At 42.9% G+C, this 22,899-nt stretch overlaps 1 protein-coding gene across 1 annotated transcript; it reads right to left on the reverse strand.

Moving 5' to 3' along the window:
* Positions 1–202: 202 nt before the first annotated feature.
* On the reverse strand, positions 203–21,385 carry cacna1fa (calcium channel, voltage-dependent, L type, alpha 1F subunit a). The gene is made up of 45 exons (XM_020704832.3): positions 20,933–21,385; positions 20,690–20,795; positions 18,532–18,671; positions 18,302–18,447; positions 18,066–18,218; positions 17,789–17,985; positions 17,600–17,703; positions 17,377–17,519; positions 17,228–17,296; positions 17,085–17,148; positions 16,970–16,996; positions 13,748–13,908; positions 13,445–13,670; positions 13,150–13,357; positions 12,942–13,062; positions 12,777–12,849; positions 12,605–12,668; positions 12,442–12,499; positions 12,273–12,369; positions 12,060–12,189; positions 11,914–11,973; positions 11,736–11,842; positions 11,488–11,575; positions 10,539–10,646; positions 10,391–10,443; positions 10,164–10,310; positions 8,840–9,041; positions 8,374–8,532; positions 8,181–8,291; positions 8,024–8,105; positions 7,073–7,263; positions 6,924–6,989; positions 6,752–6,843; positions 6,464–6,623; positions 5,711–5,838; positions 5,528–5,624; positions 5,343–5,445; positions 5,154–5,255; positions 4,530–4,654; positions 3,605–3,954; positions 3,377–3,523; positions 2,909–3,297; positions 1,682–1,794; positions 1,275–1,607; positions 203–932 (listed from the first exon to the last, which is right to left on the reverse strand). The coding sequence occupies exons 1-45, from the start codon at positions 21,247–21,249 to the stop codon at positions 726–728; spliced, it is 6,324 nt and encodes a 2,107-aa protein (XP_020560491.2). The 5' UTR covers positions 21,250–21,385; the 3' UTR covers positions 203–725.
* Between the last annotated feature and the right edge of the window lie 1,514 nt (positions 21,386–22,899).

Consider the following 22,899-nt stretch of genomic DNA (forward strand, 5'->3'; position numbering starts at 1 on the left):
ACATGCCAAATTGCACTGAAGCTGCATTGTGATTGGCTGACTAGAAATTAACATTAACATGGAGTTGGACAGGTGTGCCTACTAAAGTGGCCAGTGAGTGTATTTTTCTGCAGTTCCCGTCATGGATTCTTTTTGTCTGTTCTTGTCCTTCATCAAGTGAACATGTAATAAATGAAACATGCATTTAAAAATAAAACATTTTAAAAATAAAATATATTTAATATGTTTGTGGTACAGCCACAAATCCAAACAATCCAAAACAGTTCAGACACTTCTGCTACAAGTTTGCATTCTGCATCTTAGAGGATATTCAGTTCACCTAAATATTTCTCTAAAATATAATGCTTTTGAATGGACAATATTTCTGTTTGAAACAATTTTATTGATCTACAGGTAATAATCGTTTAATATATCCAGGTTTTGTTTTTACTGAGGCCAAATTCAAGGGAGTATAAAAAAGAAAATGATGAAAAAAAGTGACACATTTTTTGGAGTCTCAGGTGACTCCTCTGTAAAACCCTCAAATAATCACATAGTTGTGTATGCTTTTAAAGTCAGTGTGTCTGTGTGAGTGCTTTGGCATTCATAGACATATGTGCTTCATGCACAACCATGATGTATAAGTTCAGATATACAATTTGTCTTTCCTCACATTTAGTATAAGCACACACTCCATGTGAGAGGTGATTCTATTTGTTCTTCAATGTCCCATTTTTATGCAAGTGTCAGTAAGAAATCACGCAGTTCATTTCATCGGCGAGTTCGTCCTCGAAGCGGGAGAGCGACTGGCTGGCTCCGCGTGCGATCAGGTCAGCAGCGGCGCTCTCCATCTCATCCAGGCTCATATGGCACGCTTCCGCAATCTCTCGCTTGGCAAAGTTCACAAACTTTGGGTCCCTGGCGTAAATGCCTAGACCCTCAGAGATCAAAATCTGGTGTAAAAAGAAAATAAAGGGGCATCAGAAAAGATTAATGTATAATCAAAAGTTATTTTTCTTTAAAGTTATAGTCTCTTATACTTTCAAAAGTTGCATTAGCCAAATTACAAACTCAGAGGTAAAAACGTAAAATTTTGTAAAAATTATTTAATTTAGAAAAGGTTTTCTGTGGTTTTAAACCGTTTTTGTAAAAAGGATTTTGTATTTCATAAAAGTTGAAGGGGTATCTACATCTCCTCATTGGAATTAATGGTCCTAATAAGGTCTCTTTTCGTTGTGATTGAATGTAAGACACATATCCATGTCGCCCCCCTGGAACTTTGCTTCACAACTCACCGACTCGACCAGACTGTCTGCGCTGCCTTTCTCCACAAAGCTCGGGTTGACAGGCGGTGGCATCCGAACGCTGGTGAAGGTCCTGGTCTGGCCGGGGTACCAGGCTGAGCGCCTCCCTGCTGGCAAGCTGGCAGAGCCGTCGCTCCACAGCGGCTGACTCGTACCGCTGGATTCATCCACAAGGATCATTGGGGTGTAGATGAGCTTGCCCCTCCGACCCGAAGGGGCAATTAAGCCTGGAACTGGGGTGGTGCCAGCTGCTGCCGTGTTTGCCCAGGAGGCAGTGGACATGGAGGACACACTGCTGGGCCGTGAGTCCAGGCTGAGCTGGGCCTGAGAAAACAAAAACAAAGGATGAGAACCAGCAAAAGAAGATGAGAGAACAAAACCCTAAGCCCTGACATTACCTTCAGACGGGATCTGGTTGGGGAGGTGTTGCCTTGGTAATTACCGGGGATGGGGAGGTTGTCCACACTGCTTTGTGGCTGCAGACACTGGAAGTTGAAGGTGGGCTTATTGCCTAAAATGACAGGAAGGCAGGTGTAACTGAATGTACCAGTAACCTCATATTTTGAGCTTTTGCATTTGCATGACTACATAGCATTATGAAGGAGCCTGAAACTAATTCTCAAGTTACTTCTGGATTTTGGTGAAGTGCACTCAACCTGAAATACAGTTTTCTATCCCCCAGTGGTTTCAGCTGAAGTGAGGCGCATCAACAGGGAAAGCAGCACAAAAAACCACAAACCAACTGGGACTTTATGGTTGGCAGTCATTCACCTAATTTGTACTTCAGTCTGGTCAATATTTTGAAACGGCATCAGTATTATTAATAATGAATATTTAGCAGTATTTTAGAAAAAATTCTAATCATTTTGCTTAGATAACAGAATGGTCTGTTATAAAGCTAAGTCTAAGTTCACACTGACAACAAGAGTAAAAGAGACTATTTTTCTGGTTTCTGATTTTAGTTTCTGCATTTTTCTATTTTGACTTAAGGGAAATATAAAACATTTTTTAAATAAAAACCAATAAAATCTGCAGATCGTCGGCCACCACAGTTCATTGTTTATTCACAAATAACATTTGAGCAATTCTGAAGCACCAGGTCTGGTTTTTAGCTATTAATCATTGTTTTAAAGAAGGGAGGTTTTGATTTGGTCAAACAGCTGTTCCACAAACAGTCAGTGCAAAATCAGGGTTTAAACACAATTTCTTTTCTTTTTAAATATAATTTTATTTATTCAACAGATCTTTTTCATGCTTAGTTGGAAACATTTCAGTTATGAAAAAGATGGAATGCAAAATTCATAAACTTTTTCAGACCTTGAAACTTAAATTTAAGAATCTACAATAAGCCCCTGTGTTAATAATCTGTACCAATCAAATATATTTTTGTCCTCTAAATAATTTTAACTAACTAAGTTTTTAAGATGTACACTTGAAGCAAAAAATAACTTGTAAATGTTCTGGGATTTGGGATCAAACCCCTAAGAATAATTTTTTCCTGCAATTTCAGAGCCTTTTTCAGGATTTCTGATGTCCTGTGCAAGATAAGTATTAAAAGCATAATAAATTATTAAAAATAAGAGCTGTACACAAAAATGTGAATGTCAGGAGTGTTGGCTCATCACCTTTTGGAATGGAGGGGAGGAGGCGTCTCCTGACGAACTGCGCGGCGCCGTTCTCGTTTGTGTTGTAGCCATTTCCATTGAAACCGCTGAAGGTGCTGCCGTTTTCATTGAAGCCGCTCACCATGCTCTCGTTGCCGTTGATGCTGGCGCGGCCATTGCCGTGGTAACCTGTGTATCCATTGCCGTTGTACAGGTTTTCTTCATAGGGAGTGGGACTTGCGGCAGCACTCTCCACGTTAATGTTGCCATCACTGTAGCCATGGTCAACAAAGTCGTCAGGAATGTGAGTGTCGTATGGTATCTCTCCGATGCTGCTGGTCATATCCAGACTTTGGCCATTGAAGCCTGAATCCGTTGGTAGAGGAGACATGGGTTCTGGATAGGAATACCTGCCAGATTGAAGACATTAGCTTGTAAACCTGTTGTATTAAACATAAAAACACCTTAAGTGTCTCCTTAATTTCTTACCCGTCTACTGATGCCAGGCTTGCAGCCTCTAACTCATTGCTAAAAAACTGCTCTGTCGCTGCACTTGCAGCCACTTCAGCAACAGGCTCACTTTCCACCAGCAAATCCGGGGGAGGAGGAAGAGGAGACTCACTGATGGAGACCACGCTGAGAGTTGGAAACAGAGATCAGGGAATCAGGACACAACATATCGATGATGAAAATTTTAAATGTGGATCTCAACAGTACCTGACAGGCAGAGGCTCAGACCGCAGGGGCTGCTCTGTAACAACGCTGACCCCCGCCAGCTCTGATCCTGGTTTCTGATGCTCCTGCAGGCCGTTCACCTGCTCGGTGATCACTCCTCCATTAACCACGTGGGGCTGCGGCTCAATATAAATGGCGGCGGTCTGTTCTACCAGCACCTCCAGAGGTGGCATCGGCGTGGGTGCCGGTGTGGTGTTCACTGAAGTTCCAGGCTCACTGTCAAATATCTCGTCCCCTGTCATCTCACCCTCTGTGGCCTCTTCTTCATCCAGGTCACAGGCCATGGCCAGGCGCATCTCTGGGGCCAGGTCGTGCAGCGTCCGCAGACCTTGCTAAAAAGAAAAAGAGCAAAAAATGTCATTTCATTATTTAAAAAGCTGGCTACAAAGTTTTCATCAAAGTATTGTCTTTACTGTCTGGATATGAAAAAAGACCTATGCAGAAAGAGTAAGCATTATGGAAACCAAACAAGGAGATAACAACTACTCTTTCCTTTTCTCTGAGCTTTTGGGGAGACGAAAAACATTTAAATATGCTCCTTAGTGGTTTTTAACCTTTTTTTTTTTTTTTTTTTACCAATATTGACTTCTTAAGTTATAAATAATGTAGTATGGTCACAATATTATAAGGCTGGTGTAATTATTCCTGTATCACTCATGTTGATGAGAGAATAATGATACATAGGCTGCTTACGTTTTCTATAGCATAGATTTTTTCCACATAGATGTTTTTTGACGAGTAAACGAGGGAGGATTTTGATTTTGGTCAAACATTTGTTCAGCAAACACTGTCAGTGCAGAATCAGCTTTAAAAGTAGAGTTTTAATATTAATAGGGGAAATTAAATCTCTGTCCATTTTTATATAAAACACAATAAAAGCAGTCCGCCAGGCAAAAAGCACTCTTACCTGAAGAGCCGCTGCCTTGTCTTTCTTCTTAGATTTCCTCTCCCTCTCTTTTCTTTTGCGATACTTTTTGAAGTAGTCCTGAATCAGGAAACTGGCATAAACCTTTCCACATGTCACCTCATCCCCTAAAACGGAAAGAGAGTTTGTAAATGGTTGATCTGTTGGTGAAGGTTACATTCACTTAGCTGAATCTTCTTCATATTCAAAATCATTTCTTGACTTTTATTATCAATACATCCTTAAATTTTTTGACTTGAGGACATTTTAATGGGGTGGTCAAGAAGGGCCGTCGAACTAATGACACGCTAAACCACAATCAATTCTGTTTGAAAGACAATAAAATGAACTAGAGGTTGATGTGTATTCTTTTAAGGTAACAGCTTCTGCAGAAATTCTGCAAATGTAAACATTAAAATTCTGTTTCAGAACAAAAATAAAATATTTAGATATTGTAAGAATAATCATACCGGTATATATAAATGCAAAAAAAAAGGATCAGATAAAAAAATAACTCCTGTACTGCTGTAAACTTAGGTGCAGATAATTTTACAACACAGTCATCTTAACTGAATATTATATGTAATTCAATTGTTCCTATGGGATGGCTGTAAATTTATGATTTACCTCTAGGGGGCGGAATCACCTCATCAATGAGTTTAGGCTTTGTTCTTTTCCAGAGCTTCTTAATAATAATCTTCAGTTCTTCATTCTGTTTATCAATTGGCCCTGAGAAGATTAAAAAAGAACCTCAAACTTGCAAACATTAAATTAAAAAACACTTCTGCATGAAAAGCAGGGGGGGGGGGGGGTCACCTTCAGTTTTGATCTTAAGTGAGGTCCTCACAAGAGCAAACAGGGTGGCATTGAAGGTGACCGTCCCATCGGAATGCAGTGGGACGTTCATAGCGACCAGCCTCTGAACGCACAGAATCAGACAGATCCGTTTACTTGTGTGATCCAGGACATATCTACAGGACTGCAGGTGAGTGCCACCTTACTTTGCACGCCACACGGTGGGGGCACAGCTTTCCAAAGCCGAGAGGAGGCTGAATCCTGCGCAACATGGTGACCACGTCGATGTGCTTGATCCGACCACTGCAAAACACAGAGAACTGATGAGACTGTCCTGCTTTGGAGAGTGAGATGGGGACAGAGAGCCCCAACAAAGAAAGATGCCATACGTGGCCTCTGGATCGTAGTCAGACCAAACTCTCTTGAACTCATCCAGATGGTGAGTACCCAACACGGTCCAGTCTCTTGTTAAATATTCAAAGTTGTCCATGATGACAGCGATGAACAAGTTGATGATCTAAAGAAAAACAGAGAGCATAAACTGTTATAACAAAGAAATGGAAAAAACTTTCTAAATAGGCAGTTCTTAAATGTGGTTGAAGTAAATATTAAATAGAAATTACAGAGAAGAATAGAAGAATGGCTGCTTTCACTCTAAAATTTAGATACCAGAAAAACCAGTCTAGTGTTCCTGATCAAAAGCACATGTTTCTGCTTTGTCAGCAGAGGATTTGTCAGCTAGCTGCTCTCTAATGATGAATTTTGCACAAAAAAAAAGAAGAAAAAGTACATTTTTCCCATCAGTCTCATAAACAAGTTTTCAAAGTTGCAAATTTTGACTGAAAATGAAAATGAGGCAACATTGCCTAAGTGTAAAAATGTCATTCTTAAAAATGTACAAAGCATCTGAGTCCGTATTTGTCAAAAAAAAAAAAGTCTATGAAACTGTGGAAGAGGAATTCATTTGATGCTTAGCCATACATGGCCGTGCTAAATTTAGCTGTTTAAAATCCATGGAAGGATCTACAAAATATCGAGTAGGCGAAGACAGCACAGAAAATTCCTAAAACTGCAAATCTAAATATCTGAAATGTGCCGCCTAAAAGCACAAGGACAGATCAGCAGTAATCCTCCTCACTCACCAAGTAAGCGCAGAGCATAAAAAAGCTGATGAAGTAAATGTAGGCCAGGTTGCTGCCACAGGTGAACTCTTCACCGGGCTCAGTGTCAGATTCCGGGTCACAGCGTCTGCCGGGCAGAGCTCCCAGCATGATCTGCTGCCACTGTTCTCCTGTGGCACACCTACAAACAGGCACAGCAGAGTTCTCTAAAACACGCACATTAAGGCGTTTTTGTTATTTTAGGTGAAGGGAAATGAACGATTAAAAATAAAATGTCTGAACAAATGAAAGTTCGATGGAAGCTCTGACCTGAAAAGCACCAGAACTGCCATGAAGAAAGTCTGGAAGTTGCAGTTTCTGTTGATTTCTGTTTCATCATCGACAGCTATCTTCCCAAACATCTGGAAGTCAAAGCCGTCCGTAATGATAATTAAGCTGAAACCAAATAATAATTGAATGGATGAATGATATCTCCCCTTACCTGCATGCCGATCACAGCATAGATGAAAAAGATCATGGCGATCAGGAGGCCGACATACGGTAAAGCCTGACGATGAAGGTCAGAGGAGACAGAACTATTATGGAAACTGTCGTGACGACCAAATGTTTGCATCGTGAGGAATCGCTGACCTGCAGGGATTTGACAAACGTCCAGAGAAGAGTACGGATGCCTTCTCCTTTGCTGAGCAGTTTGACTAATCTCAACACTCGGAACAAACGGAAAAACGTGATGGACACTTTTGCGTGCTCTCCTTTCCCGCCCCCGCTTCCTCCTCCTGCACCCCCACCACCACCACCACCGCCACCCTGGAGAAAATGTACTTTAAAAAAAATACAAAATAACCTGTGCACTAAAAGAAAACTTTTGAGAAATAAAACCAATGTGAAGCTTGGAAATAAGACACTGGGAGCCCGGTTCTCACCTCTCCATGGCCTCCTCCTCCTCCCCCTCCCTGGATGATCAAAGGTAGCATCAGAAAAGAAAAACTTTAATGACTTCACTTGTAGGACAAAAGCAAAAATATGTCATAACAGCAAAAACTGTCTCCTGATATCTTCTTCTTTTCTGTTTGTATTTTTTGTATGACGATAAAGCACACTCCTCAAAATGCTACACTTAACCCTTAGTAGTCTGGGATCTTTTTATTCATCTTTTTAGTAAAATCCCAGCTTTTTTTCCCCGTTTATGTTTTGGTTATATTCCACATTAACTCCGTCATAAACCCGAAATTGTCCAAAAAAACTCCATTCAGAAAGTAGAAAAAGCTGTCATCCTTAAATGCAAAAATAACAAAAAATGTTTTATGTTTCATAAAAAACATCAAATGTGCAGAGAAAAAATATTTTTTTATGAATCCAAAAATAAAAGCAAATACAAGGCCAAAACAATGTAAAAAATGTCTTAAAAACAGGTGTAACTCAACGAAACTAAAACATTTTAAAGATTTATTCCAAGGGGTTTATTATAAATATATCATAACCCTTGTAATGTTTGTTTGAAAGGAAATCAAAACAAACTCTACAACACTTGTTGTGGGATCTTTTGCATTGACTTCTGGTTATAGAAGAGCAAACTTACACTAAACTCAGAGACGGCGATGTCCAACACGCTCCCGACCACAATCAGAGCATCGAAGGAGTTCCAAGGATCAATGAAGTAGTGCTGTGAATGAGAAACTGCAGCGTGAGGATCGCACACACCTGAGGAGCCTGCGTGACGCTCAGAGCGAAGCCTCACATGAGCACGCAGAGCCAGCAGCTTGATGATCATCTCAATGGTGAAAACCACGGTGAAGATCATGTTGAGGATGTCCATGACGGAGGTGAACAGTTTGGACTGCTCATAGTGCTGAGGAAGAAGAAGATGAAGCAGTATCAGTGAGGCAGTGAGAGGGCTCACAGCTGTGACAGACACCTGAAGGCCGGTGTACCTGAATAGCCAGAGTGAGCGTGTTTCCCAGAATCAGCACAAACATGACGTACTCAAACTGGCTGGAGTTGATGATTCTCCAGAATTTAAGCTGAGACGGGTTTTTGGGAATGTAGATCTTGATGGGTTGAGCTTTAAGAGCATAATACACACACTGACGCTGGAGGGGGAGGAAGCAGCAGAGGAGCTGGTCAACAAATGGGTACGTTTTTGTATTTTGTGCCCCCCCCCCCCCCCCCATTGCCACACAGTTAAAAAATAAGAAAACCCCGATACCAACAAAAAAAGACAATTTCAGAGATGATCATCATTCAAAGAACTTTCCACCTAAAACTTCAGCAAAGTTGCAGCTTAAAAACTGCTCCCTGTTTTGAAGAAACCAGCGTTCAGTCTGACATAACCTCCAAATTGGGCTCTTTTTTTTAGGACTCAGTATGATGAACCGCATCCATCTCACTAAAACCAACCTGATTCTTGTTGAGCTCGCAGTTCTTGAACTCGGCCTCTCCCTGCTCTCGAAATGTGATGATGACAAAACCCACAAATATGTTCATCATGAAGAAGGCGATGATGATGATGTAGATGATGAAAAAGATGGAGATTTCCACTCTGTAGTTGTAGATGGGGCCTCGGTTGATGGCGTTTGCATCCACGGCCCGGTACAGGAGCCTTTATTGATAATACACAAAATTACATTAAATGTTAAACATTTTATGACTTAAGGAGGCAGAAATGTATTTCAGAGTAACATCAATTTGATGTAGATATTTCTTATCTATAATCACAGAAAGACAAAAGATTTATTTCCTTGCAATCAGAAAAGAATTACGTTTAGGTACTTCTATATTACGAATACAGTGACATGCTGGCTCATTTCTTTAGTGTGTTTGCAGGAGCAGAAGACATACAGTAGTTCAAAAGGTTTATCTAGACCAGGGGTCTGCAGCCTGAGGCTCCGGAGCCACATGTGCCTCCTTTATTCCTCCATTGTGGCTTTCAGGTTAAAGACATTTTTTAAAAATTCAGTTTTAAAAAAGTAACTGAAAGGAAAAAGTAAGTAAGTAGTTACGGAAAAAAGTAAAGTAAACTAGCTCAAACTTTATTTAACTCATTTACAAACAGTCACAGGAATGTTCTTAACACTCCATGAGGTTCCTGTAATCATCCAACAATCCATCAATCCTCCAAGGTCAAACTAAAACACTGACAGATTTTCGTACCACTGAAAATCAATTTGAGGTGAGTGAGCACAAACAGAATTCAAACTTTAATCGGATTATAGACGGATTTTCCATTTTTTAACAAATTCAAGGATTTTAAGTGCCCCTTATGGTAAAAGTCACTTAATTACTTCTGATTTAATTTGAGTTAGTTAGATTTATGCATTTCTGGCTGAGATGCACAAATGTTTTTTTACATTTCTGCTGACATCACTACTACTCATTTTCTGCACTGAGATGATCCAATGTGGCACAGGATGTCTTTTATTTTGAAAGGGAGTGATATGAACCTCTGTCAAAAGTTATGAACTATTTCATATTGATAAAAAGTGCAATTTTTTCTTTATGTTCATGTTCTGTTTGTGCCAAAAAAACAGTTAATTTACTTTTATCATAATAGTAGCAAAAACATAAATACAAATCAATGATTTCTCTTTCTAAAGGATGATGTTAGACGTCGTGGCTCTTATTTGGTTGTGTCTAGTGAGAAATCGACCTGTGTTAAAGGTTGCAGACCCGCTGAGTTGAGAGTAACTCATTTTAAACTTAAAAAAAAACAGTTTGTACTCACAGTGGCCAGCCTTCAAAGGTTGAAACTGTAAATAAGGCCAACATTCCCATCAGCACATTGTCAAAGTTGAAATCGCTGTTCTCCCAAATCCGCTCCTTGACCATGGGGTGGTTCATATCCCCGTCTTTGTAAACCACAAACGTTCCCCTAGAATCAAACACATATTGATTATTTTAACGCGTTCAGACTTTTGGGGGCTGAGGACTTGTGGAGGACGGGAAACGGACTTGCACTCCTCTGGAGTGTGTTTGGCTTCATCTGTGCAGCTGTAGAATCTGCCCTGCAACGTCCAACACAGAGGAAGAGGTTGGAATGAAACGTCCTCGCTCACAAGAAGCAAAGAGGAAATCCTCTGAAAAATGTCTGAGGAGGCACCTTAAAAAGCTGAACCCCAATACAAGCAAACATGAACTGAAGGAGGGTTGTGACGATCAGGATGTTGCCGATGGTGCGGATCGCCACGAACACACACTGAACCACGTTCTGGAGGGAAAAACACCAGAGGCGCACACACAGCAGGAGTTACTGACAGACTGTCCATGCGGTGCTTAAATGACCAAAAACTTTGAATAAAAAATACAGGAATGCAATGAAGAATTGTTTTTTCCAGGGGCCTTTTTCATTTTTAGCAACTTTACATAAAATAAACATTTTTTTTGTTTAAAAAGGTTTCTCAGTGAATTCCTTTAAAATAAAGTTAAGACATTGATGTGCAAGGTGAAGTCCAGCTAAAATTCAAAGAATTTAAAAAAAAAAAATTTTTCAAGTTCTAGATTTTAAACCACAAAATTGCTTTTTTTTGTTTGTGTTTCTCCACTTCATTATCCACTTTATTTCTTTTTTCTGTTTGATCGTTTTACATTTTGAGAGAATGTCATTGTTACCCCTTAGTCAAAACAAATGATCAGACTTTAAAATTGTAGCATTTTTAAATAATCTCATCTCTTCTGTAATTTTCTAAGCCTTCAGAGTGGGCATGCCCCCCCTCATTGAGTTTTCTAGTTTGTAATCTGGTGTTTCAAGAAGATTATAATCCTATTCTATTTCAGATGCATTAGAACAACTCCCTAAAGAGATTGAGGTAGTTTAATATTATCCAAATTGATACAATTATTGACATTGTTTTGTCATATATACTTAAAATATTCATTTTAAACCCAGTCCTAATTAATCAATCTAAAATGTATATTTAATAATGCAAAAAGATTAAATTCCTGAATTTCAACACTAGTTACATAAATGTATATATTTTAACATTCCTGAATGTTTTTGGAACAGCGCAAAAAAGTACAAACTGCAGTGAAAAGACAGAACCAGGATGGACCTTTAATCCTTTGGCTCTGTTGATGGCTCGAAGAGGCCGGAGAACTCGAAGAACACGAAGAATCTTCACCACAGAGATGGCGCTTGAACTGAAAGCAGCAATCGTGTTTTTTATCAAACGACCTAGTGAACCATTTTTAATTAATAGTTCAATGATGCACAGAAGGAATAAGTTGCAATCAGTACATTTTACAACTTAAGTAAAAGAAAACTACAGAAAAAGTCAAAGTAGGAATCTACTGCACTCACTGCAGGAAAAAAGAGGTGAGGGACACACTGACCACCAGCAGGTCGAGGAGATTGAAGGCGTTCCTGCAGAAGGAGCCCGTGTGCAGGAAAGCTCCGTAAACTGTCATCTGCAACAGAAAAAGCAAAGCCACTAAAGGGTGTCTCAGCCCAAAGTCTTGAATTTCACTAAAACTGTTACCTTGAGCACGATTTCCACGGTGAAGACTGAGGTGAAGACATAATCAGCATATCCCAGCACCTGAGGAGGACAGAAGCCAGTCCAGCCGTCAGCCTCTGTCAGCAGATTTCAGTCAGGATTAGGAGCCGGAGAACATGACGGCTTACAATATTTCTAAACGAATGAGATTTGATTGGATCCTCTGCAGCCAGAGAAATGCTACTGAGGATGATGAAGATGAGGATGAAGTTGGTGAAGTAGGGGTGATGAATGAGGTTGTGGCAGGCGACTCGCAAGCTGAGGAATGACGAGAAGGAGGTGACATGAAATCTGGGTACTGACAACAGAGCATGCAGGAAGGGTGCATCATCCCAAATTACCAGTTTTTCTTTCCGAGGATGAAGAAGGAGCTTCCGTCTGGGATCGGCACAATCTTCTCTTTGGGCCCGGAGAATTCTGGCTTCAGTGGAGCAACTCCTTCAAAGGAAATGAGAGAGACGGTGACAAAGCCACCGAATTAGCCTGGTTTATGTTTCCGTCACCCCTCACCTTCCAGTCCCTCGATGGCTCTCAGCTCTTCGTTCTCTGGCCAGTCATCCTCTTCATTCTACACCCAAAAAAACCCAAAACAAAAAAAAACATCAGCTGCTCTGATTTATGGCATTTTCTATGAATAATCTAGTTTCCAATGAAAGATATTAGAAGGCTATACCCCTGCATCCTCATCTTCTTTCTCTTGATCTTCATCCCACTCCTCTTCCTCCTCTTTTTTCTCTCTAAAAACACATCAAAGCTGCTTTTCTAGCATTTCAGCTCAATTGTTGAAGAAAAAATGGACAAACGAGGGAATACGGTGTCTGACGGTGAAGGAAACTGAAACTCACTCCACTTTTTTCTTTTCTCCACCTCCTGCCAAGTTGTCCACAGCAATAGCCAAGAAGACGTTGAGGAGGATGTCTGATCAGAGCATTTAGGAAAGAATGTCTTCTTTTTGGAAAAACATATCAATGCTTTCGGAATCTGCGTGGATCGCTTGTGGCAAAGGATACAGTTACCGCAGACAAAAAGGATGACAAAGTAAATGCACACCACCATGTTGGGGAAGATGGGCCCTCCGTATGCCATGATCCCATCGTACATCACAGCGTTCCAGTCCTCTCCCGTGAGGATCTGTAACCCAAGAAGCAAGAATACAGAGAAGAATTAGATTGAAGAAGAGCGGTGAAGTGAATTGTGGACTGATGCTCTGAAGATCACCTGGAAACACGTGAGCAAAGCCTGAGGGAACGAGTCAAAGGTGCTCCTCTTCATCTGGGTTTCGTCAAAGTTAAATTTACCCCCAAACAACTGCATTCCTAACAAAGCGAAGATGATGAGGAAGAGGAAGAGCAGGAGCAGGAGGGAGCAGATAGCTTTCATGGAGTTGAGTAGTGAGGTGACCAGATCAGAGAGGGCAGCCCAGTGCCTAAAAATGAAGACAGGGCATGAAGACACGTTAGGAGGACATGAGGTCAGGTCTGCCATGAGTTTCAGCCGCTCCTCCGCGGCTCACCGAGTCATTTTGAAGATCCTGAGGAGTCGGATGCAGCGCAGCACCGAGATGCCGATGGGCGGGATGACGTCCATCTCCACAAGCAGGGTCTCCAGAATGCCGCCACACACCACAAAGCAGTCAAAGCGGTTAAACAAAGCCATAAAATATATCTGAAGGCCAAAGGCGTACATCTTCATCAACATCTCCAGAGTGAACAGCAGCAGCAGGATCTTGTTGGCTCGCTCTGAGGGACAAAGAGCAACAGCGTGAAGAGTTCCTCCAAGAGTCCACCACATTGCGACGTCACGAGGGATGGATCACCTTGCAGCTCCGTGAGCCATTTCGGCTGACCGTAATGCTCGGAGGCGCTGGCCACGGTGTTGAGGAACACGAGCAGCAGCACCAGCCAGTAGAAGTTGGTGGTCTTCACTGCAACACGGCAGTTCTTCCTGAAAGTGTGGTTGAGCTGGCACAGCTGGTCACTAAAAACAAAAAGATTATTACAATGAAGAGCGGCAAATGGAGAGCTTTAGTTTTGCTTTACTTTAAGGAGAGTTTTTTTAACTCCCTATTAGTGTGTTTTCTATTAGACTGAGGAAGTGGATTTTTGTCAAAACCAACAATTTATAAACACATAGAGGAAATAAAGCTCCTGTCCTCCAAGTTGTTTAAGTGGGGTCATCTTTTTAAGACCCATTCCAAAAAAAAAGGTGTTCTTTGTAGTTTTAAAATGCTCTTGTGGCATTTTTCTGATCATGGATAACAAATATAACGAAAGATAAGATTCAATTTTCATTTCTGAGTATTTCTTTATTCAAATCGTGAATCAGGAGCAGATGAAGAAATGCCGTTGGAAAAAGAACTTCTTTGTGATGTACAGTATAAAATCTGCCAGGTGGGCCACAAGCTCACTGCTCCTATCCTTAAAAAACACAGCATGCTCCGTGGTATGGTACGGGGCAGGGGGGGTTGACGGGTCGGGGTCTCCGCTGAGGCCATCGGCGGTTTCCCCGGCCGGTTGGCTGCCTCGGTCCCGTCGAGGCCTGATCGAGCTCTTCTAGGGCTGGCGTTTGGGGGTGGGGGCCTGGGCTTGCTCCGGGGGGGGCCGGCGCTTTCTGGCTCCTCTCTCTCTGTGTGGGGGTGGTGGTGCTGGGCTTGGGGTGTCTGCGCCTCCGGGGGTGGGGCCCCGGGGCTGGGTGGGCCTGGCCCCCTTGCTGGGGGGGGGGGGGGGGACGACAGCTGTAACCTCATAATAGGGTGAGGGGGTGGGGGGCTTAGCCTGCGATGAGCCTTGGGGGGGGGGGGTTTACTAGGCAGTGGCCCCCCTCCTGTGGTTGCCGTATGGAGTGGGCCCCCCCTCTTTCGGTTTTATTTGCACCTTAGACATGTAGGGCCCTTGGTAGGGGGGGTGCTTGGACATCACTGCCAGCAAGCAGCGGATGTCCTCTTAGCACCCTACCCGCCAATTTTAACCGCACCTTAGACATTTAGGGCCCCTTGGTGGGGAGGGTGAGGGGACGTCACTGTGAGTAATCAGGAGATGTCCCCTTAGTGCCCTACCCGCCAATTTTAACCGCACCCCCCTTAGTACACACACCCCTCCCCCCTCAATATATACATCCCAACATAAACACACACACATGCACACACACACCCTTTCAAACACACATACACGCACACACATTTTGCAAGGAAGGTGGGACCTGGGTCCGTCTGTCCCCTGCCTCTTCCCTGGTGGGGGGTACGGGCCCCTTTGCAGCGGCGGCCGTGTCCCCGGGGTGCCGGCTTCCTGGGCCCGGCGGTGCTCTCTCCGCGCGGTGGGGGGGTTCACATTACATCTGAGCCGGGGGTGTCTGGTCCCTGGGGGGTGGGTTCTGGTCCTTGCTCCTGAGTGCTGGGCCCCGCCAAATTTCCAACTGTGGCCGAGCCTGGTCGGGCCATATTTACAACACCCCTTGTGGGCCCTCTTTTTTCCCCGGGGTTCCCCCCTCCTGGGCGGGGGCGGCGGGCCCCTGCCTCGCTCCTCCCTGGACCAACCGTGGGCCGGGCGGATGGCTGCCTGGAGTGCGGAGCGGGTCTCCCTTGGGGGGTCCTGGCTCGTACCTGGGGTTGGGGCGGGGGGATGCCCGGAACTCCTGGGTGGTGGTGGGGTGCTCGTTTGGGGCTGTGGGCGTCCTTCTTCGGTGGGGCCCTGCGTTGGGTTCTCCCGGCGCGGCGGGGGAGCTGCTCTCCTGGTTGGGCTGGGGCGGCGCTCTCTTTCCCTCCGTGCGTCCCTGGCCTCTGGCTCTGGGGGCCTTGCGGCGGCCCTGCTGGCCCTGGCCTGGGTGGCGGGCTTGGTCGCCCGGGCGGGGGTTGTTCCCTGCCAGTTCCCGTGTGGCCTTGGGGGGATTGCGGCTGCCGCTGCTGCTGCGGTGGGGGTCTTGGGGTGGGGATGGCTGGGCACTCTCCCTCCTTCTTTTCACGTTCCACCATCCATTTTAGAAGAACATAAACACTCACCTGAGCACTGGTGTTAGCTCACCTTTGCACTAACAGTTTGCATGACTGAATGACTGAAATATTTCACACTAGTTGGTTTTAAGGCATAAGTATGCGTGTGAACACTATCTGTTTTGTGTACATGTCGACAGGTGGACATTTTTGCAGCTAGCAGGTGTGTTTATAACATTTGAGTGTGTGTGTGGACAGGCTCCGCCCCCTTTTTTTTTTCTTTTTCTTTTTTTTTCTACATTTGAACCTTACCATAATGATTAACAACCAGTAAACTTGTTGCTTTATGCTGCTTCATGGTCTTATCCCCCTTCCCCTCCTATTATCACCCCCTACCCCCCCTCTCTCTAACGTCCCTCTCTCTTCTTCCCCTCTTTCCTTTTCCGTCCGGTCCAACACCAAAGATTTTTAGACATGATTGAAATTAATAAAGTTTGGCCTCAATTACAAAAGGGGTTTATTCAGACATACCTTTGGTTTGTCTGAAGATTAATAACCCCTCTTGTTAAAGTAAAATATGTCCAACACAAGAGGCCCTCAGCTCTCATCTGTCTGCCCAGCTGATGGACAGGACAAGTTAAAAAAAAAAAAAAACATAGCATGCTTTTACGCTAATATGGTTCGGATGACTTGGATCAACTGGGAGAAAATCCCAAACAATAGTTATACTTTCATTTGCCCTGCTTGGCTTTCCTCCTGCATTGTCAAGAGTGAACCACCAACCTGGAAACATCATTCAGTTATAATAAAAGCAGCTTAAAGTACTCGTTTTAATCATCACTTTTCTATTATTTGAGTATAATTATGTCGAGCAGATATTAAAATGTTTGCTCAAATGAGCCCAAATCTCTCATAACTAAAAATTCTGCACGACTATGAACACATTATGATTAGTGAGTGAAAATCTATGATCAGCCATTGGTTTTCTAAAACAATCCATTGTTCTGCAATGTTTAAAACATGTAAAAAATATTTCTATTAAATATCATAGATGATTGGATGACACAAACGTTCTCAAAGGTTTGATGTTTTACAACTATTAGTGGATCTCACCAGAAGCTGTTAGCCATCATTTTGGCCCTAAACAGGAAAAGACAAAAGCAAATCAACATGTCAGAATTTTTCATTTATAATAAATGTGAAAGTCGTCGTTCTGCCGTCGACTTACATGAGTGAAGCGCAGAATCCACTGTCGTCATCGAGGTACGCAATGTCGTCATCGGAGTCTGACTCTGTGATGAAACACAGAAAGACAGTCTGTGCTGCGGCGCCACGCAAACCCAACCACAGTGTCAGGAGCAGCTGCCTCACCTCCTCCGTCCTCGCTGTGTTTGTACCAGCCAAACTTCTTCATCATCTTTTTCTTTGCGATTGCAGCACCTTCACAGACACACAGAGGCTGATTATGCCTTGAATCACATTTTTAGGCTAACTTGAGCACAAACGTGTGCTGAACTCACGCTTATTTCCTTCTTCGTCCACATCCTCAGCTTCTATCAGCCAGTCCATGTAGCCTATCATGTCTTCCTCCATCTGCTTGCTCTCCTGCGCCTTCTGCAGCTCCCCTCGCGCCACGGCCTTTTCTCTTTCCTTGGAAAACTCTCTGAGCGCATCAGAACATGCAGAAAATGACCAACGATTGGTTCTTAACTGACTGGGAGTAAAGAGGAAGCCTGCACTTACCCGCTCAAAACACCCAAAACAAGATTGATGATGAAAAACGACCCGAAGATGACCAAAGAAACAAAGTAAATCCAGGGTATCTCAAAACCGATGGCGTCATTCATCTGTGGAGTGAGGCACAAACACAACTCAGGGGAGGACCGTCGGCCTGGAAATGAAATGAACAATTGAGGATCCAAGAAGTCTTACCCAGTAGAGGACGTCTGTCCATCCCTCCATGGTGATGCACTGAAAAACTGTCAACATGGCGAAGAAAATGTTGTCAAAGTTTGTGATTCCACCATTAGGACCTTCCCACTTTCCCCTGCACTCTGTGCCGTTGGTGACGCAGAAGCGCCCACTCCCAGCGAACGCACAGGGGGACGGATCATCCTCCACCATGAGGCCTGCAGCAGCAGATCCGCAGGTACTGAGTTACTCATCCACCAAACACCAAGCAAGAGCCAGAGCAGAGCAGGGCAGGGACCTGTGCTGATGTCGTAACAGCTCTTGTGCATCCTGCCGATGAAGAGCTCCAAGCCGATGATGGCATAGATTATGATGACAAACATGACCAGCATACCAATGTGCAGCAGGGGGACCATGGCTTTCATAATGGAGTTCAACACAATCTGTAGACCTGGCAGCACAAAGCACACAGTTCTCAGCAGGGTGACGAACAGGCGTGACCTTTGACCAAACAGTGATAAATGAGAAACACACTTGGTACTCCGGAAACAAGACGCAGCGGTCGCAGCACCCTGAACGCTCTGAGGGCTTTCACGTCCAGGCCTCCGGGCTTCCCCGCAGCGTGATGGGCCTCTCCAGGTTTATGGTCCGTCATGCCCTCTGCCATCACACTGAACAACCTGCTCAGACAAACAAAACCGCTGTTTCCCATCCTGTTTTTGATTCAAACACGGATACTGTGACTCCATGTTGCACTACAATACCCGACAATGACAATGACGAAATCAAGCAAGTTCCACCCGCTGCGTATGTAGGCGCTGGGGTGCATGACGAGGCCGTAGGCAAGAATCTTTGTGAAGGTCTCAATGGTGAAGATGACGAGGAACACGTACTCCACTTGTTCCTGAACACAAAAGAGAAGCTGTTGTGTGAGAGATCGAGTAAAAACTTTATAATTAACAGCCAGACGATTGACTTCAATGAAAGATTTGGGAAGAAAAGTAAAAACAAACAAAATTATTAGGGAAAAATGCCATTTTGAATTTGAAAACTATTACTACCCCTACTACTACTACCACATTATGTTCATCTGTTAAAAATGACCTAGAGTTCTGTTTCAGATTAAAGGACTTTATGTCTGAAAATTTCACATCATTTGATCAACATTTTTTTTTTTTTTTGTATTTTGTGTTTGATCATGACTGACCATTAAAAATGGCGGAATTCAATTGTAATTATTGTAAAATACCTTAAACTGTCGGTATCTTTGGTATTTTATGCTTTTTTTTGTGTTTTTTTTTTTCTAAGCCACCATTTCTCCAGGAATGTCGCGGTTGTCATCGGCAACTCAAAACCACAGGAATCAAAGGGATTAAGTAAGAAAGTCTGGACAACACAGATGTGATGAAAATGTGGAGGCCAGGCATTGATTTGACTAATAAACATGGTAACATGTTTTTTCTTTAGACCATGATCTTTAAATACAGTGAAGTTGTCAGGCTGGGATAAATATCAGGTCAGTTACTGAGGAAACACCAACTTCACTTCATGTGGCTGCATGCAACGATTAAAAACAAACCTCAGTGGTAACTCTGAGCCATAACTTTAACCAAAGAAGCGACAAAAATCAATGCAACACGAGGATTAAGAGTTGATCCAAGGAGCATCCTAACCTCCTGACCTACCGGCTGAGGCATTCAAGTCTCTGGCCGGGTCCCCTGTTCTGCAACGTTCACCCTAAAGCTGCTAATCACCGTCATGTTCACGTTTCCTGAGTCTACCGTCATGAGCCAGGAATGATGTGGGTTAATGTAGGAAAGCTATGTTTCACTGTTACAGTAACGTTCACTCACACTCCGTCCAAAAATGTTAAGACATGTGAAGTCCCTGCAACAGATCTCACAGTCGGCTTAACTGTTCTGTGAAATCCAATAAAGGGATCTGTGGATATCCATCCTGCTGCAAGCAGGTGTGCATGTCTGCAGATTTCTTGCACAGCTCAGGCTCATTCATTTAATAACTTTATGCAATCAATGGAAGGATTGTTTCAAGCTATGAAGTGATATTCTGCACGATTTATGAATATATTATGTTTAATGGGTTAAATATGATATTTTATACACTATATTTGTTCCTGTTTCACATTGGACCCCACATAAATGAACAGCATGGTAAAAACAAAGAAAAGGTCTGCGAAAAGGGAGAACAGGTGGGACAGATGGTCGGTGTTTAAGTAGCTCATGATCCCTGACAGCCTCACCAGACCGAGGTCACGCCGCAACTTTTCTCCTCTAATGTCCTCCTTACCCAGCAGGACTCAGGAGGAAACAGAATTTTCACTTCCTGTTTATGCTTTCACAGCAAAAAAAGAAGACAAAAACCTCCTTCTGTCTGGCAAAAAAACAAAACAAACATACAAAATGAATGGATTTTTAAAAACAGCCATAACTGCATTCATGTACCCTCGGGACTTCAATCAGTCTAACGGTGTCCTCACATCACTTTGAGAAAGAGACTAACATTTACTTCAAGTGAAGACAAGGTCCCAAAATGGCTCATTAGTCCCACATTCTTTAAGAGAGAAGCAAGTGATCAGATGGCGGGTGAAGACAACAGCTGAGCTCGGATGGTCTTCCTGATAGGTTAGGATTCATCTAAAACAACTGATCATTGAAACGGAATAAACAAATGTTAGGAAGTGCAGCCACTTCACTCACTGCACCACGAGTTGGGCTCTTTTGGGGTTTTTAAACAGAGAACATCACATCAATAAAAGTTATACTTTGTATTTAACAACTTTGCTAAATCAAATCTCCTCAAAGCTTTAACTTGTTACTTTTTATCCTGATTGATAAATATGGTTTTTCCAGCTTCAGAATATCACATCAAGAGGTTTTGTTTGTCAGTACAGAGGAAACTCACGAGCTGGTGGTTGGTGGGGTTAGAATCGTCATCTGGGAATGGCTTGGTGACCCCCATGGCCACACAGTTGGCAAAAATGGCAAGCAGAATAAAAATATCAAAGGGCCTGTAGACAACTGTCAAGGAAAAAAAGCCAGGCCACAGCATGAACAGCATGGACATTCCCCATCATGCTTTGAGGTACAAACGTGTGCCTGCAGCACCCCCATCCCTCCATCTAACAGGTGACAGACAAAAGGATACTTCCACTCCACCAAGGCCAGCGCTGCCATGCGGATGGGGTTGCTTAAGGTAAGGCAGCAAAGAGCTCGAGGGGCCCGGAGGGCAGATTTGTTGGCCTGCATTGCCTTCTTGGCCCCCCCTCCCCGTTTCCTGGCTGAGCCGGTCGACCCCAGGGTGTCTGATTTGCCTGCTTCCCCCAAAGGGGGGACATCTGTGAAATTAAGGATTAGAAAAAGATCAAATAAAAGATGGGTAATACTTAATGTAGGTGGTTGCATTTCTACATTTTTGTGACTCTGAATAAATTTCATACCAGGCTGCTGCGGTTTTGCATCCATCACTCCCAGTAATATTATCTAACACAATTAAGGCAGGATTTGCTTGCATCACACAGCTATTGTATGCTGAAGGCTTCATATTATCAGACCAGATGTGACCTAGTTCTTTATAGGGAGCAATATGGCACTTAGCCCACTTAGCTCTATCACCAAATGGGCCCATTAACACCTGTTGGACCAGCACAGAATTAACTGCAGACACTTTTATAGGATAGGCTATGAGCAAATCAGGTAAAGAGAAGATAAAATAGAAGAATAGAGGCAATAAAGAGCCCTTTGAGGAGAGAACCAGTGTTAGTTTTTCTTGCTTGTTTTATATTGCTAGCAAACAATATCAGTAATCCAGTGCAGCTAGGAAGAGTTTTCTAAAAATGTGCTGCTAAATGTTCATGCATGAGCCTATTGTGCCTTTCTTACTATGTGAAGCTGAAAATGTTACCTTTCTTGACTCCGTCCATTTCTGTAGTTTCACACCACAAAGTCACCTGAGAAAACGCAACATCCACTCTTCAGGAGATCCGTGAAGTGTGACGGACCACTGACAGGAACTCAATCCCAGAAAAAAAGGGAATTTTCTGCAGGTGAGGTATAAAGAGCCCCTGCAGCCCGTCGTCTCATGACCACATGCGGAGAGCTGGACCTGCTGGGGTCCTGCGGGTCATTCTGCACGCCTAAACTCATTCAAAAGTCCAACAGAACCCACTCTCTGTAAACTCCACCTGATGAGTCAAAGAGATCTGAACCAGCGCGTACCGATGGTACATTGCAGCGTGTCCTGAAACGAGCGCACGCACATATCTGCATTGGTCATTGTGAGGATTAACAAAGCTGAGCCGGTTAAAAGGATGAGGGGGGAGAAACCTTCTCAGGTGGGCAGGTGGGGGAGCCAGAGGAGGAGAGACCATTAGAGAAAAGGAGAATCTTTAACAACAGAATTTTAGAAAAATATCGGCATAAATATGTTTAAAAGTGCATAAAAATTTGAAAGCAAATTTCAGAACCATGGACAGAAGCAGTGCAGTATAAAATAGGTGTCAGCAGGGGGCGCTAGTGTTCAGAAAACACAGAAAGACTGATTTATTTTTTCCATAACTGAGTATAAAAATAAATCAGATCCAAACCAAGTCTAAATTTATTATCATTTTTGATTGAAAAACTCATGTAACCCATAGTAAACAGTTGTGGTCTTAAACAGCCTATATACTTTGTTTTTTACTATCACATCAGGTTTTCTGAATTTCTCCACTTTCTTAGCTTTAAATCACTTAAATTTAAAAGGTTTTCCCCACAGTGATCTGTCTTTATCATGTGAAAAAAAGCTAATAATTTTCACTAACTATTGAAGATAAACTGCTTAAGCCTTTGCTCAAACATAAGCAACAGAAAAAGGCAAAAAAGCAACATAAAAGAGACTGAAGCGCTTTACAGAAGCTAAATAACAGTAAAAATATTCAAAAGACCCGTTAGCCAAAAGACCTGGCTGTTAAAATAGCATCTTCAATTTTGATGCAGTAGTCAATTTTTATTTATTATCAAATGTTGATGAAATTAGATGCAGAATCTAGAATCCATCTAATATTTTTTTTAAAATACTGTTTCTTCAGCAGAAAAGTTAAAAAAAAAGTTGTGTCATGGTAATATCTAAAAAAA

This window comes from Oryzias latipes, chromosome 7, assembly GCF_053564925.1.
Source record: "Oryzias latipes strain Hd-rR chromosome 7, Olatipes_Hd-rR_3.1".
Lineage (NCBI taxonomy): Eukaryota > Metazoa > Chordata > Actinopteri > Beloniformes > Adrianichthyidae > Oryzias > Oryzias latipes.

Bases quoted from the DNA above. Each gene is read 5' to 3' on its own strand.
- cacna1fa (XM_020704832.3), bottom strand. From the start codon at position 21,249: ATGGATGCAAAACCGCAGCAGCCTGGTATGAAATTTATTCAGAGTCAC. The intron at 17,704-17,788 runs GTAAGACTTCTT...CTCACTCCACAG, and splicing joins GGACAGACGTCCTCTACTGG to ATGAATGACGCCATCGGTTT. The intron at 5,839-6,463 runs GTGAGTGAGGAG...GTTTTTCTTTAG, and splicing joins TTATGCTCTGCGCTTACTTG to ATCATCAACTTGTTCATCGC.